The sequence below is a fragment of the Silene latifolia genome, chromosome 1 (assembly GCF_048544455.1).
Source record: "Silene latifolia isolate original U9 population chromosome 1, ASM4854445v1, whole genome shotgun sequence".
NCBI lineage: Eukaryota > Viridiplantae > Streptophyta > Magnoliopsida > Caryophyllales > Caryophyllaceae > Silene > Silene latifolia.
In genome coordinates, this window is record NC_133526.1 from 10,762,817 (window position 1) to 10,777,695 (window position 14,879).

The window sequence follows — 14,879 nt, forward strand, 5'->3', positions numbered from 1 at the left end:
CCTCGTTTTGCTCGGGCGAAGACCTCGGCGGCGATACGACGAGAGGGGTTTTATCACTATACCGCCTCGGTGGTACGTTCTGAACTCCACCGGCGCCCGCCGAGTCCTGTTTCCTGGCGGATCTGTCCGACCGTGACCTATTATTCTCACGGCGTCTTTCATCGGACCGTGACCCGTTGTTGTCACGGCGTCTTTCATCCGGGTTGTCCTCCCGGCGACTCTTCTTTTCGGAGTGCTCGGCCTCACTGGGGCCTACCCAGGTCTTGTGATAGTCCTCTACCTTGATGGCTTGGTCAGCCAACTTCCTGGCGGCGTCCAAACCTAGGCCTCCGCACTTGATGAGCTCATTTTTTAAATCTCCCCTTGGGAGGCCCTTCATCGGCCCGCAAGGCCGCCAGTTCGGGATTGATTTCTCGAATCTGCTGGACCTTTCCGTCGAACCTCTTCACATAGCTTCGTAGAGACTCGCCTCCCTCCTGTTTGATAGTTAGGAGGTCCGATGTCTCCACGGCCCTTCTCTTGTTGCAAGAGTACTGGGCTAGAAAGGCGTCCCTTAGGTCGGCGTAATAGTGTACCGAGCCGTCGGGAAGCCCCTTGTACCAACCTTGAGCCATCCCATGCAGAGTTGTTGGGAAAACTCGGCACCAGACCTCATCGGGCTGCTCCCATACCGACATGTAAGACTCGAAAGCCTCAGCGTGGTCGGCTGGATCACTATCTCCCTTGTATGATAGAGGTGGCAACTTGAGCTTAGTTGGCACCTGGACTTCTAGGACGTGGCGCCGAGGGGTGTCGACCACGTGTCGAACGACACGCGGCGATCGGCTCCTCGCATTCCTAATCCGGCTCCTCTCCTCGTAGCGGGAAGGACTCCTTCTTCGACTTGGACTTCTCCTCCAACTCGTTGAGTCGGACTCCTCCGGCTCCTTTGGGGTAAGCCTCGTTCGTGCTTTGCGGACGCTGTCCTCCCATGAGTGCGGGAAGGACTTAGGTCTACCGCGCCCACTTTGGGCTCCCCGGCGACTTGACCGGGTCGGCTTCTCCTAGTGCTCCGTTCAAATTTCTCGGAGTCACATTTTGGGCCCCGGTCTCCTGGACGGTTTCCGCCGCTCTTGTCGGCGTGACAGTGTGAGCAAAGTATTGCGATTAGGTCCAGGAGCATTTTCAGTTTTGCTACGTCAACCACATGTCCCATGATGGTGACCTGGTTGGCTGGCGGCGGCGTGTCGGGTATTGTTGGCATCCCGAACTCTGGTTGGATTACTCCGCCGGTGGAGGGCTGCACGACTCCAGAGTTTTTGAAGGTATCATCTTGGTAGAATGCGGTTTCGTCGGTCACGACTGCGTCTTGTTGTTTCGACATCTTCTTAGCTTTTTGGGTGGGTTTTTTTTTTTTTTTTTTTTTTTTTTTGGTTTGGGAATGAATGTGACTAGCTTCTAGTGTCTTCCCCACAGACGGCGCCAATTGTTCCGGGTGTAATTCCAGAGCAAGTATCGTTACCACCCGTGGCTTGTAGAACAATGTCTTGAGTTGAACCCTTCTTGCCTTTATCGTTCCTCTCGGCCTCTCCTGCAACAATGAACGAACTGAGGGCTTGGCTTTGTGCCAAGCGTACTCACTCCGACGCTCAAGTCAGTAAACTTAAAGGATTAAGTTGTGTTGCTTGGCTAGGTATGTATTGTAGAGAGATAAGGAAGATATTACCAGATGAATAGTGTATTTAGGTTCAGTTGTGGATGCTTTCCTCAATGAAGGTTGAGGAGTATTTATAGGCTTTCACCTTTTGTCACGTAGTGGCCAAGTGGCCAAGTGGCTAGCAGGTGGAAAGACTGATCTACCCCTCGGCCGAGGGACCTATGGCAGGCCGGCGGGCCATGTTGACTCACCGCCGAGGGGTCTTGGATATGAGTACGCGGGTATGTGTCCCGGCTGGCAGGTTGTCACGCCGAGACCCAGGCTAACAGGCCGATGGGCTGCATCGGCTAGGCTGTCTAAGTCGTTGACTTGCTGTGGATATCTTTGACCTTGTTCAATATGTTGACTTGGTCAGCGGTGCAGAATATGCCCCATCAAACCTGTATACAAATAAAATCAAAGTGTAAAGCTTGGGCTATTATCGCTTTGGACTCGTTGTCAGTAAATTTATTACATATGTATAAATATAGTTTTATCAAATTATTCGGAATGTATAAAATTATTTCATAGTATTATTTTCATTTATTCCGATTTGTAATTCAAACCGCTTATATGCCATTAATTTCATTTATTCGGAATGTATAAAATTATTTCATAGTATTTGTTCTACGACTGAATTTGTATGATATTTGTATTGGCGGAATTCTGAAGAAATATACTCATTTGCACATTTACGGGTCCCACCATAACATGAATTTTAAAAAAAAAATTGAATTAATGAGGTGGCACGTCCTGGATTGAGTATTGTCTTCTGAATTAATAAAGATAAGATTACGACAAAAATCTATGAAGCGTATTTAAAACCCTGTGGACAATTGGAGAAAAGATCCTCTCCATTTCTTTCTCTCCATTTCCTCCACATTTCCTCTCTTAAACTCATTTAATAATATTTTTCCCACAAAACCTCATTATCCCTTTATTTTTATTCATAAATTTTGAGTCATTCGATGATGTCAGAATTCGATCTTGACAACCGAAAGAAAATGGCCTCTCCATTTCTTTTTAGGAAATGGAGAGAAACTTTCCTCGGATAATTGTATCCTTGCAAACTTAAATCCGTCACAGTCTGACTCTTGTGTCTACGACTACCATTAATCATACGTAAGTTTCGATGGATCACATGATTTTTTGTATAATAAACTAGTTTAGGACCCGTGCAAGTTGCACGGGTAGGTAGAAGATAATAATTGGATAGAAAATTTTCCACAGTAGTCTTACAATGTTAATGTAGTATAGTATCGTTATCGGATTGTGAAATTCTGTATTAGAAAAAACGTAGAACGGATATATCCGTCCTAAGGGAGAATTATTGTTTAAAAAATTTATAATTATTAAAAAAAAGTAAAAAATAATTACAAACACACACCGACCGACTAACCATATCATATCAATACCAGTAGGTGGATTATATATCTGAGGTATTACCACCAATTTTAGAGTTTTTGAGCATTATAATAAAAATTTTGAGTTTTGTTTTAAAAATTATGAGTTTTACAATAAAGTTTCTGAGTTTATTCACTTAAACATTAAGCTCTAAAAAATTACAATAAAACTCAAAAACATTACATCAACATTCCCATTTGATCTAAATCACCCCCAAAATTTTCATATTGTTCCAGACCTGTACAACATATATTTTCAACAAAATTATTGAAAAGTTAACGAAGTTCACACATTCCCCAAATCTCACATTCCCAGTCACATTTTATCTTAATTAAGAGTGTCATTTCCATTTTATTTTTATCTCTAAAATTTTTTTGTCCTTACATGCAATCAAGTTTCACAGAAGGGGAGTAGCAATGTTGAAATAGGTAACTTTTAAAATTTTGATTGCATGTGTCATAAATCTTGAAATGTTTGATCTTGATTTCGTATTTATGTTGTATTCATGTTTGAGGATTTGAATGTTATGATTTATGATAGGAATGATATAATATGGGTTTTTTTAACGTGTGCCTTTAGGGCATACATTAAGAGTCTATATATAGAAAGAATTAAAGGAATATTTCACTAAATATGGAATAAATGAGTTGATTCTTAGAGCATTAGCAGTGGTAGAACCAAAAATGCGTTCTTTCTTTGACACATCATCGCCATGTCACCAAATAACAAACTAGATTTTTTTTTTTTTTTTTTAGTCTCACGAAGCGCGCACATAGTCGCATTACAATAAAGGGAAGGGGGGATTCGAACCTGGGACCTATTGTCCACAATACCTCCATCTTAACCACTAGATTAAATTTTTAAAAACTAATTTCAACAATGACAAACGTGAATTCTTGAACCCATATTCCACTACCTAATAAAATTAGTGTTTTACAAAAATCCACTAGTACTCAAGAAAACGGTGGAGGCAAATTAAATAGTAGTGGGCCCACTAGCAATTCCCATGTAATGTTATTTGCTGGGTGCTTAAGAGCAAGTCCAATGGTAAGCTGGTTTCAACTAGCTTATCATTGCCACATCACATTTTAAACTAATTTATTTTTGAGTTACTAATTCATTTCAATGGTTTAGTCAAAAGTTTAACTAGCTTACCATTGTCACATCACATTTTAAGCTAGTTTATTTTTGAGCTACTAATTCATTTCAATGGTTTAGTCAAAAGTTTAACTAGCTTGACTCATATGTTAATTAAGCAAATTAATTTCTATTGGTTGAATTTTGTGGTAGGGTCATTTAAGCTACTAGCTTAATGAAGCTAGTTGCTTGGTTTAAGCTAATCTATATGTACTTGTCCAATGGTTTAGCCACTTGATTACAATTTTAAAAAATTGCAAGCAAGTCCATAAGCCAAACCATTGAATTTGCTCTAACACACTTTTTTTTTCTTCTTAAAATTTATGCACGTACCATCACGCTCTCTTTCTTTCATTTTCCCACTTGATTTCTACTGTGACTTTCTTCAGAACGAACCACGTTCGTCTGCACAAATTATAAATGACGAACGAACTCCAAATGTTCTCCAACAATGGTTTTCAGTTCGTTCTTAAACTACTTTAGAACCCGTGCAAAATTGCACGGGTATATGTAGGAGAATATCTAAAAATTATAGTTAGTCATTCTAATAGCTTGATACCATGAAATAGGGTTTTACTTTAGAAACCATATAATGCACAAGCATAGTCTTCACTCTTCATGTAAATATTTCAAAATGAGATAGTTTAGCAGCCTAACCCACCACCATCGTAACAAATCTTAATATAATGGGCAAAATTTCTTATGAACATATCATAAACACTTTATTTTCCCGATGCGGAATACTTAATTTTATAATCTCTTAGATTGTTAAAGTTTCAAACTAAGATAGTACCTCGGTACTTTAGCTAAATGTAAAACTCATCCCTTAAATTTTATTTTTGATTTTAAAAATTGGAAAGCACTACTACATACATAACCAACATCTATTTATCTTTAATTAAAATAAATCTCACAAGGTTTAAAAGTTACATTAAACAAAGTAATTAGAACATAAACAATACTAATTAAAAACTCATATGTTTATATTCCAAAGTGGAGATTGAAAACTCAAATGTTTCTATTCTACTATGGCAGATGTTGTCATCAACAGATTTTAAACCCGCAGTGATTTGAGAATTGTCCATGAAACATAAAGTTAGCTAAATTATTGAATTAAAGGTTGCCTAAATTGTACAACCAATAATTGGTAAATAAAACCTTGGAAGTAACTATTGTAAAGGAATTGAAAATAAACCCTTTGGGAGCAACAAATGTAAAGGAACAGAGTAGTGAGTTCGGCCAAAGGCTTTGAACATGTAATATTGACAAAAGTAGTGTAGCTATTATGTCACCTTTTGAAGGCGTAAATTTGTTCAAGTGTTAATGTGTCTAGCACAAAGGCTCTACCTATTCTACACTAACGATGTTCAATTTATGTAAAAACAATAGCTTAGTTTCTTTTTCCTTTTGTTGCTGATCTCAGTTGTATTCAGAGGCGTACTTCGTACCCATGAAATTTGACCAGTGGGGTCATAACGTATGTTCAAGAACCAGCCATACAAATAACGTTGTCTTACATATTAAAAATTGGTACGATTTTACACATTTTCGCTTTTATTCGGTTCCAAATTCAGAGAACCAGCGAAAACTCGTGAGGTCTTTAAACCTCACACCCACCAAGGTAAGAATGCCACTGTCTGTGTTGTCGAAGTTATTAATGTCGCAGCTTGCATCCGTATACCAATAATCATATCCCACGTAGCTATATATAACAATAGTCATATCCCACTGTAGCTGTATGGTAGCCTTGAGTCCTTGATATACACTTCTAAACTGGATTCAAATAGTGTACAAAGTACTTGTAATAAGATGTATATATGCCACCATAACTTGGTGGCCACTTCCAATTGATAGTCCCCAACTCCCTGAGCATACTATTTTACATAAAAATTAAAGAGAGAGATTTAGTGCACCAAATTCTCATACATATTTAAAATTAAAAATACCATATAATTGTAGTTACTTTATTATTCAATTTTCAAAAGAGACGGATCATTTAGCTAATATTTACGATGAATTCTCGACTAATTTCTATTATGGCTCGTTATAAATAACCGTTTGCATGATTTCTGAAACAGTGTATGTCAACGGACAATATCAAGGTAATATTTAAGCTATGAAACTTTCACCAATAACCTCCCCAAACAATATGGCCTCTTATGGCTTGGGACAGCTAACAAAAAATTGTATAAAGAGTACCATGGCGATAGCATGATAGGTAGGAGCGAAGATCCTCTCCATTATGCAAAGAAATGGACCTCCATTTTCTAGGAACGACCCAGATTATATTTTGTGACGATCTAGTGGTTATAATTGTTTCACAAATGCAATTTACGGCTTCCCAAAAAATCATCATAATAATGCAAGTCTAAATCATGTGGGCTCACTTAGTAATATGTAATTTAACTAACAATAATTAATGTGTTCAAAATTGAGTTTCATGAAATTAAACCTAGCTTACCATGGATGGATGCCTTATCATGTTTAACTGTAATCACCATTCAAGTAGGCTACCTGACCGCTTTGGATAAGCTAAGCGTTATCATTAGATGATTCACATACCCATTGTATTCTGACCATCAACATAAAAGGTATGGAAATTAATACGAAGTATATCACATTATGTAATTTTGCTCAATGTTTTCCCTATAAACTCAATGATTATGAAAAAAAAAAACAAATTAAACAAACCCCAAAAAAAGTTGGAGATCTAAAAAAAGTATTTGAGAACTTAAAAGTGACGTTTTAAGCACCGTACAATATGAATCAATTAGACCATGAAAATATTGACGTACTCCTTCGTCTCAATCATTTGTTTGCGCCTTTATTTAAAATCTCCTCACGAAGAATAAAAAAAGACAAACAAATGATTGAGACAAAGGGAGTACAATCAAATTTAAACTTATCAATTGCCATCAAAATTCTAATCAACTAATCAAATTTAAACTTAAATCATGTTCTAATTTCTAGTATTGTTTTACTTCACCAGGTAAACTTTTTTGTATTGCGATTATGAAATTTAAACACTTATGGTAATAACAATTATGGAGTATATAATTTGTTCATATTATTAATATATTAGTGATAGATAGAAGAAAAGATGCATAAGAAATACATCGGCAAAGAAAACTTACCATCAGAATTTGACAATTGCTGGACAGAACAATTGCATGCATCTACCCTAATTGAAGGAACCATCGGTAAAAACTAACTACTGGATGAATACTCCTTGTATGATATGATTTTTCAATGAAATTAGTTGAGTTTTAGGTAAAGAAGGAATTTGAATAAAGAATTAAAGATTAGAATGATTGAATATATGGAAGGGAAATATACATACGGCAAACCAAAGATGGACTATAAGTGCTTAGTTTAGGGTTTTGAGTGAGCGGGAAAAAAAGCAAGGAGAAAAGGACACGTGTCAAGTTTGATGTATAATGGTTCTTCTATTATACTTGTATATAGATATAGATAAGAACTCCTCGACAAACTACCATTGCTAGTGCTCTTACATTTCTCATGATATATTCTTTTAATTCTTTCTATATTTAGACTGTTATTGTGTGCCGTTAGGGCACACGTTAGAAAAACCCAATATAATATTCGCAACTGTTTCAGTTATTTGTTTACCTTTTATTTTATATTCTTTGCAGGTAGTATTTTAATCAAAAGTAAAGAAATGATTGAGACGGAGTTCGGAGGGAGTACTAAAAAGCAAATAGCTTGGTACCATAAACATTGTTTGTTGCTGATTTAATTGTGTTATTTTGATACGACTACCATTAATCATACGTCACAGTCTGGCTCTTGTGTCTACGATACGTAAGTCTGGATGGATCACATGATTTGTTGTATGATAAATACGGAGGACTAACTACTAGGCAACGTTCCAAACACAAAATCTCATTTGTGACGGCACGTATCCGTCATTTTGGAGTGATAGATACCATTTTCTCTCACAAATGATCCAAATAGAGGAGAGAGGGAAGCATATAGGGGTGCCCCCACCTTGTCCCCCTATCCATTTTGTAAGTGACATTATCCGTCACTTGTTCCGACCCGTCTTTAGCAAGACTTCCTGCGTTCCAAAATCCAACCCAATCAAAGAGAATAATAAATATCAGCACATATTCACACATTCCCACTATCACTACACAAACCAAACTTTACCATCTAACTTACAATCTTTCAATCAATGGCACCTCAACCATCTAACCTACAATCACTCTCTTTACCCTTGAAAACCCGCATCCTCCTCAAATTATTCAGCCTCGTCAGCGACACTGTCCGCCGCGACAACGGTACCGTCAATCGCCGCGTCTTCAACCTCTTTGATCGCCGCGTCTCCGCCAACCCCACCCCTATCAACTCCGTCTCCACTCACGACATCACCGTTGACCCCACCACTAACCTCTCCTTCCGCCTCTTCGTCCCACACCACCCAACCACCACCACGTCACCCATCCCCGTCATTGTTTTCTTCCACGGTGGCGGCTTCACCTTACTCTCCCCCTCCTCCTCCTCTTACGACGCTGTCTGTCGCCGTCTTGCGCGGAGACTCAACGCCGTCGTGTGCTCCGTCGATTATCGTCTTGCTCCGGAGAACAAATTCCCTTGTCAGTACGAAGACGGCATTTCCGTCCTCCAATTCCTCGACACCCGCCGCCATGAAATCCCCATGTGGCCCCAAAATGCCTCAGTGTCGTGCTGTTTTATCGCAGGAGACAGCGCGGGAGGGAATATCTCACATAATGTGACTGTCACAGCGTGTACTACGCAATTCTCGGAACTCAGAGTCATCGGGTTGATTAACATACAGCCGTTTTTCGGAGGGATGGATAGGGTTGCGTCCGAAACAGAGCTGTCTGTTGCCCGGGCAACGTGGTTGTGGAACGCATTCTTGCCAGATGGGCTAGACACGGATCATTGGGCCGTAAATGTAAGTGGGCCGAATGCGGTGGATATAACAGGGTTGGATTTTCCGGAGACGCTGTTGTTTATAGGCGGGTTTGATCCGTTGAAGGATTGGCAAAGGAGGTATTATGAATGGTTGAGGAAGAGTGGGAAGGTGGTTAAGTTAGTTGAGTATCCTACGATTCATGCTTTTTATGTTTTCCCTGAGTTGCCTGAATCTACGTTGTTGTTTGATGAGGTTCAACACTTTATTCACAACCGTCTTTCTAAATTGTAACTAGTTCTATAGCCCGTGAGATTCACGGGGCGTTGTTGGTTTGTTGTTTTATTGTATACATTTGGAAGAACTATTGGATACACTTTAAATTGTCGTATGTAATCATTAATCTTATTAAACTGTGCAACGAATTGACCTGATTTTGAACAATTGTTGTGTTGTTATTTGGAATTTTTTTCTAAAATGGGGCTATGTAACAAAGTATTTAACGGATTGAGCGTATTTTGAAAGTAATTACCAAAAATGGGTCCACGTAGGCTCGGTCTTGTCGAACCTGTGACTTGATTAAGGTCGCTTGGCCGGGAAGCGACTTGAGTTCCGGTCGTCCAGCCGCTGAGCGACCATAGCAGATGCAGGAAAAAAAAAAAATTGCAGTCATGTGGAATCGAACTACAGACCTTCTGACTGTTTGTACTGCAAGTCTACCAGCAGAGCAAGAAAAATTATATATCAAATTCTATAGCGTGAAAGCATTAAATGCGTTATCTGGTATTCGCTGCTTTTTTGCAACTACTAAGACCATCCCTGCCAGCGCCAATTCTTGGTACGTGACGACTTCCTCGCTTGGCGCTGTTAATCAAGTAATTAGTATTGTTAATGTGTGACCAAGGGTGGTTAATTTGTGACCAAAAACAAGAAATGGTCAATTTGTGACCAAGGTTGGTCAATTTGTGACCAAGGTTGATCAAAAGAGGGGTCTTATTGACCTTCTACGTGTCAATTTCTTATTGGTTGAACAATTATAAAACAATAAAAAACAATTATTGGGAATGTTGTAAAGTGGATAATGATTGGGTTGATGACCTGCAGTCGCGACCTTCCAGGAGGGTGTAAATGGGTCAAGATTAATAAGTTAGGATTAAGAGTAAAATCGGGTCGCGACCTAGTTAGCGCGACCACTGCTTGGGGATGGTCTAATCTAGTATTAAATGTGTGAGTATACTCCGTATTAAATATCACAATAGTAACTTTGGCTTGCTGGTTAGAGTATGCACACTGCACAATATAGGTAAAAAATCTCTGGTTCGAGTATCCCTAACTTAATATATATTTTTTTTTTTTTTGTGCATCGTCAATAGTCGCTCAGCCGCTGGACGACCGGAACCCAAATCGCTTTCCGGCACAGCGACCTTAGTCCAAACCACAGCTTTGCTAAAACCGAGCCTACGTGGACCCATTTTGGGTAATTACTTTCAAAGTAAACCCAATCCGCTAAATACTTTGTTACATAACCCCATTTTTGAAAAAAATTCTGTTATTTGTGACAAACGAAAAAAAAAGGATTCGTTTTCTTGTGCAGTTTTGTTAAGATGCAATTACATTATTGAATATATTTGCAGCTAGGTCTTTAATTGTTGGCCAAGTTACTGTCTAAGTTGTCGCCTACAATTGTTTTTGGCCGCTTCTTATTCGTGGCGCATTCCGGAGTTTCATCCTCTTTGATTGTTAGTATTCTTGATGTGCAATTACATTATTGAATATATTTGCAACCGACTTTCTATATTGTAACTAGTTTTAATGCCCGTGCAAAAGCACGGGCCCGTAGAAAGAATTGCTTTTTAAAATTTGACTATTGATTATAGTGTGAATCATTGTATATTTTTTCTTGTTTTATTTATTAAATAAGTTTTATATTGGTCCCTCCATTTTGGTTAATACGGAGTAATAACATAATTTGAAGTTTTTTGACAATATTTTTTTCACATATTCTGCAGTGCTTGCTTTATTGCTCTAAATTATGCTACTTCCCAACTTATTGCATTAGAAGATGGAGAATCTCGATATAATGAACTTTTTATTAGAGAATTTAATGGTTGGATTGGGATAGGATAACAAAGAGGCATAATAGTTAGATGATCAAGGGGATTTCAAAGTGTACTTTTAGAATGTATGCCCGCGTGTTTAATTTATGAATTTAAATTGCCACTTAAATCGTAGTACAAATAGATATAAGACTCGCTATAAGAGTAGAAGGAGATCATTGCTTAGTAGCTCAAAACATTACCATTTATGTCCATAGGTATAAAGAAACAAAAACAAAAAATATGAGTAATTGTGTTTTTATCCACACAATAAATAAGACCCGTTTTTATCTACACAAAATACTGTAAGGTCTTAAGGTGAGTCACTCACCCTCAGATTTTTCTACACTATAACTTCAGACGCTTCTTCATACCTGGTTAATCTTAGTCTTACACATATACTTTAAGTAAATGAAGAGAGATTAAAAAAAGTAGAGTAAATGCATATCTTAATTCTTGTGCATATAGATAAAACGTCATATAATCAAAATTGGAGGGAGTAATAAGTATCTAAAAAATGAAAAGACTCAGAAAATGAGAACACATTTTTCAATCAAAAATGGAGGGAGTATTTTTACGACAACAAAATTAATAATATGATTCGTAATTGTTATCAAAGTACTTATCCATTAAAATTAAAAGTAGTACAACTGCTTATAGAATCATATGGAGATGAATCAAAATTCACAATGCTCCAAATAATAATGGTTGTCCATTTTAAATTTTTTTGAATGTCTACAAGATGATGTATGAGTAATTAGTAATGTTTATGTTTAATAATGTTCATATTATTTAATTTAAATGATTTATTTGTTTTGTGTTTTGTATGTTTATAGGAAAATAAAGAACTCGGTTTTTCTTAGGCTAATTTTACTTACCAATACATAAAATTTGATACCTCATTAATGATACAATAAACCTTGTAATTAAGAATCTGAACACAAATGTGAGGGATAATGGTCGTTTTAATTGCAAAATGAAATCGAATTCAACATTCTTATTCAATCAACCTTAGCAAAAGTTGCCATCTATTAATCGTTGACAAAATAACAAAACCAAAGTCACTAAACAAAAGGAGGGCCAAATGGATTGACGATGGCAATACTCGGGATATGCAAAAGGTATATAACATTTTATTTTATTTTTGGGTAGAAATTAAAGTCCACTTACAATAATAACGGACTATCTTAACAAACAACATGTAAACTTGTCATATGTCTTATCATCATGTATCTCATATCTGCAAAATCATAAAAACTCCATAAGAGACATGTAAATGAATAATTATTTCTTAAACAATAGAATGCCAAAATATCAAAAATGTTACATTTTATTTGCTTTTGGGTAGAAAAGTCCACATACTATATAAATGGACTCTCTAAACAAACATCCTGTAAACTCGTCGTTTGTCTTATCATCATGTATCTCATATCTGCAAAGTCATAAAAACTTCATAAGAGACATGTAAATGAATAATTATTTCTTAAACAATAGAATTCCAAAATATCAAAAATGTTACATTTTATTTGCTTTTGGGTAGTGATGGGGCATATTCTGCACCGCTGACCAAGTCAACACACTGAGCAAGGTCAAAGATATCCACAGCAAGTCAACGACTTAGATAGCCTAGCCGATGCATCCCATCGGCCTGCCACCTGGGTCCCGGCGTGACAACCTGCCAGCCGGGACACACAACCGCGTACTCATATCCAAGACCCCTCGGCGGCGAGTCAACATTGTCCGCCGGCCTGCCATAGGTCCCTCGGCCGAGGGGTAGATCAGTCTTTCCACCTGCTAGCCACTTGGCCACTTGGCCACTACGTGACAAAAGGTGAAAGTCTATAAATACTCCTCAACCTTCATTGAGGAGAGGATCTCACAATTATAACCTAAATACACTATTCATCTGGTAATATCTCCCTTATCTCTCTACAATACGCATCTAGCCAAGTAACACAGCTTAATCCTTTAAGTCTACTGACTTGAGCGTCGGAGTGAGTACGCTTGGCACACAGCCAAGCCCTCAGTTCGTTCATTGTTGCAGGAGAGGCCGAGTGGGACGATAGGAGCAAGAAGGATTCAGCTCAAGACATTATTCTACAAGCCACGGGTGGTAACTAATCACTGCTCTGGAATTATACCCGGAACAATTGGCGCCGTCTGTGGGGAAGACACTAGAAGCTAGTCACATTCATTCCCAAACAAAAACAAAACTCAAAATAGAAACCCACCCAAAAAGCCGAGAAAATGTCGAAACAGCAAGACGCAGTCGTGACCGACGAAACCGCGTTCTACCAAGATGACGCTTTCAACAACTCCGAGTCATGCGCCCTCCACCGCGGAGTAATCCAACCGGAGTTCGGGATGCCAATAATACCCGACGCGCCGGTGCCAACCAACCAGGTCACCATCATGGGGCATGTGGTTGACGTAGAAAAGCTAAAAATGCTCCTGGACCTAATCAGCAACACGCCCGCTCACACTGTCACACCGACAAGAGCGGCGGAAACCGTCCAGGATAACAGGGCCCAAAACGTGACTCAGAAATCGAACGGAGCACTAGGAGAAGTTGACCCGGTCGAAGACGCCGGGAGCCCAAAGTGGGCGCGGTAGACCTAAGTCCTTCCCGCACTCGCGGAAGGACAGCGTCCCCGCCACACGAACGAGGCATACCCCAAAGGAGCTGGAGGAGTCCGACTCGGCGAGTTGGAGAAGGAGTCATAGTCGAAGAAGGAGCCCCTCCCGCTACGAGGGGAGAAGCCCGGATAGGGATGCGAGGAGCCGATCGCCACGTGTCATTCAACACGTGGTCGCAACCCCTCAACGCCTCGTCCTAGAAGTCCTGCCAAACAAGCTAAAACTCGCCACCCCTATCATACAAGGGGGATAGCGATCCACCGACCACGCCGAGGCTTTCGAGTCTTACATGTCGGTATGGGAGCGGCCCGACGAGGTCCGGTGCCGAATTTTCCCAACAACTCGCATGGGATGGCTCAGAGCTGGTACAAAGGGCTTCCCGATGGCTCGGTGTACTACTACGCCGACCTCGAAGGGCGCTTTCCTAACCCGGACTCTCGCAATAAGAGAAGGGCCGTAGAGACCTCCGACCTCCTAACTATCGACAGAGGGGGCGAGTCTCTCCGGCTACGTGAAGAGGTTTGATGGAAAGGTCCAAAGCAGATTCGAGAAATTAATCCCGAGCCGGCGGCCTTCGCGGCGATGAAGGGCCTCCCGAGGGGAGCCTAAAAACGAGCTCATCAAGAGCGGAGGCCTGGCCGGGACGCCGCCGGAAGGCGGCCGACCAGGCCATCAAGGTAGAAGACTATCACAAGACTGGGTAGATCCCGGCGAAGCCGAGCACTCGAAAAGAGGAGTCACCGGCAGACATGCCCGGACGAAGAACGCCGCGACAACAACGGTTCGCGGTCCGATGGAAAACGCCGTGAGAATAATAGATCACGGTCGGACAGATCCGACCGGAGGCAAGACTCGGTGGGCGCCGGGTGGAATTCGGGAACGTACCACCGGGGCGGTATAGTGAAAAAACCCCCTCGTCGTATCGTGCCGCCGAGGTCTTCGCCCTGAGCAAAAACGAGGGCCAGAAGTGGGAGAGACCCCCAAGCCAAAAAGTGACGGTGACACGAGCCAAGATCTGTGAGTACCACGGCCA

General features: G+C 40.0%; 1 protein-coding gene and 1 long non-coding RNA gene across 2 annotated transcripts; one reads left to right on the forward strand and one right to left on the reverse strand.

Annotated features, from left to right (window-relative positions):
* Positions 1-5,376: 5,376 nt before the first annotated feature.
* Positions 5,377-7,631, reverse strand: LOC141649958 (uncharacterized). The gene is made up of 3 exons (XR_012546063.1): positions 7,351-7,631; positions 6,678-6,788; positions 5,377-6,090 (listed from the first exon to the last, which is right to left on the reverse strand). It is a non-coding gene; the product is annotated as an uncharacterized LOC141649958 (long non-coding RNA).
* A 383-nt stretch (positions 7,632-8,014) lies between these two features.
* Positions 8,015-9,557, forward strand: LOC141598454 (putative carboxylesterase 18). Its single transcript, XM_074418179.1, has one exon. The coding sequence runs from the start codon at positions 8,412-8,414 to the stop codon at positions 9,405-9,407; it is 996 nt and encodes a 331-aa protein (XP_074274280.1). The 5' UTR covers positions 8,015-8,411; the 3' UTR covers positions 9,408-9,557.
* The last annotated feature ends 5,322 nt before the right edge of the window (positions 9,558-14,879 follow it).

What these genes read in the sequence shown, in the direction of transcription:
- LOC141598454 (XM_074418179.1), top strand. Translation starts at nt 8,412, where the DNA reads ATGGCACCTCAACCATCTAACCTACAATCACTCTCTTTACCCTTGAAA.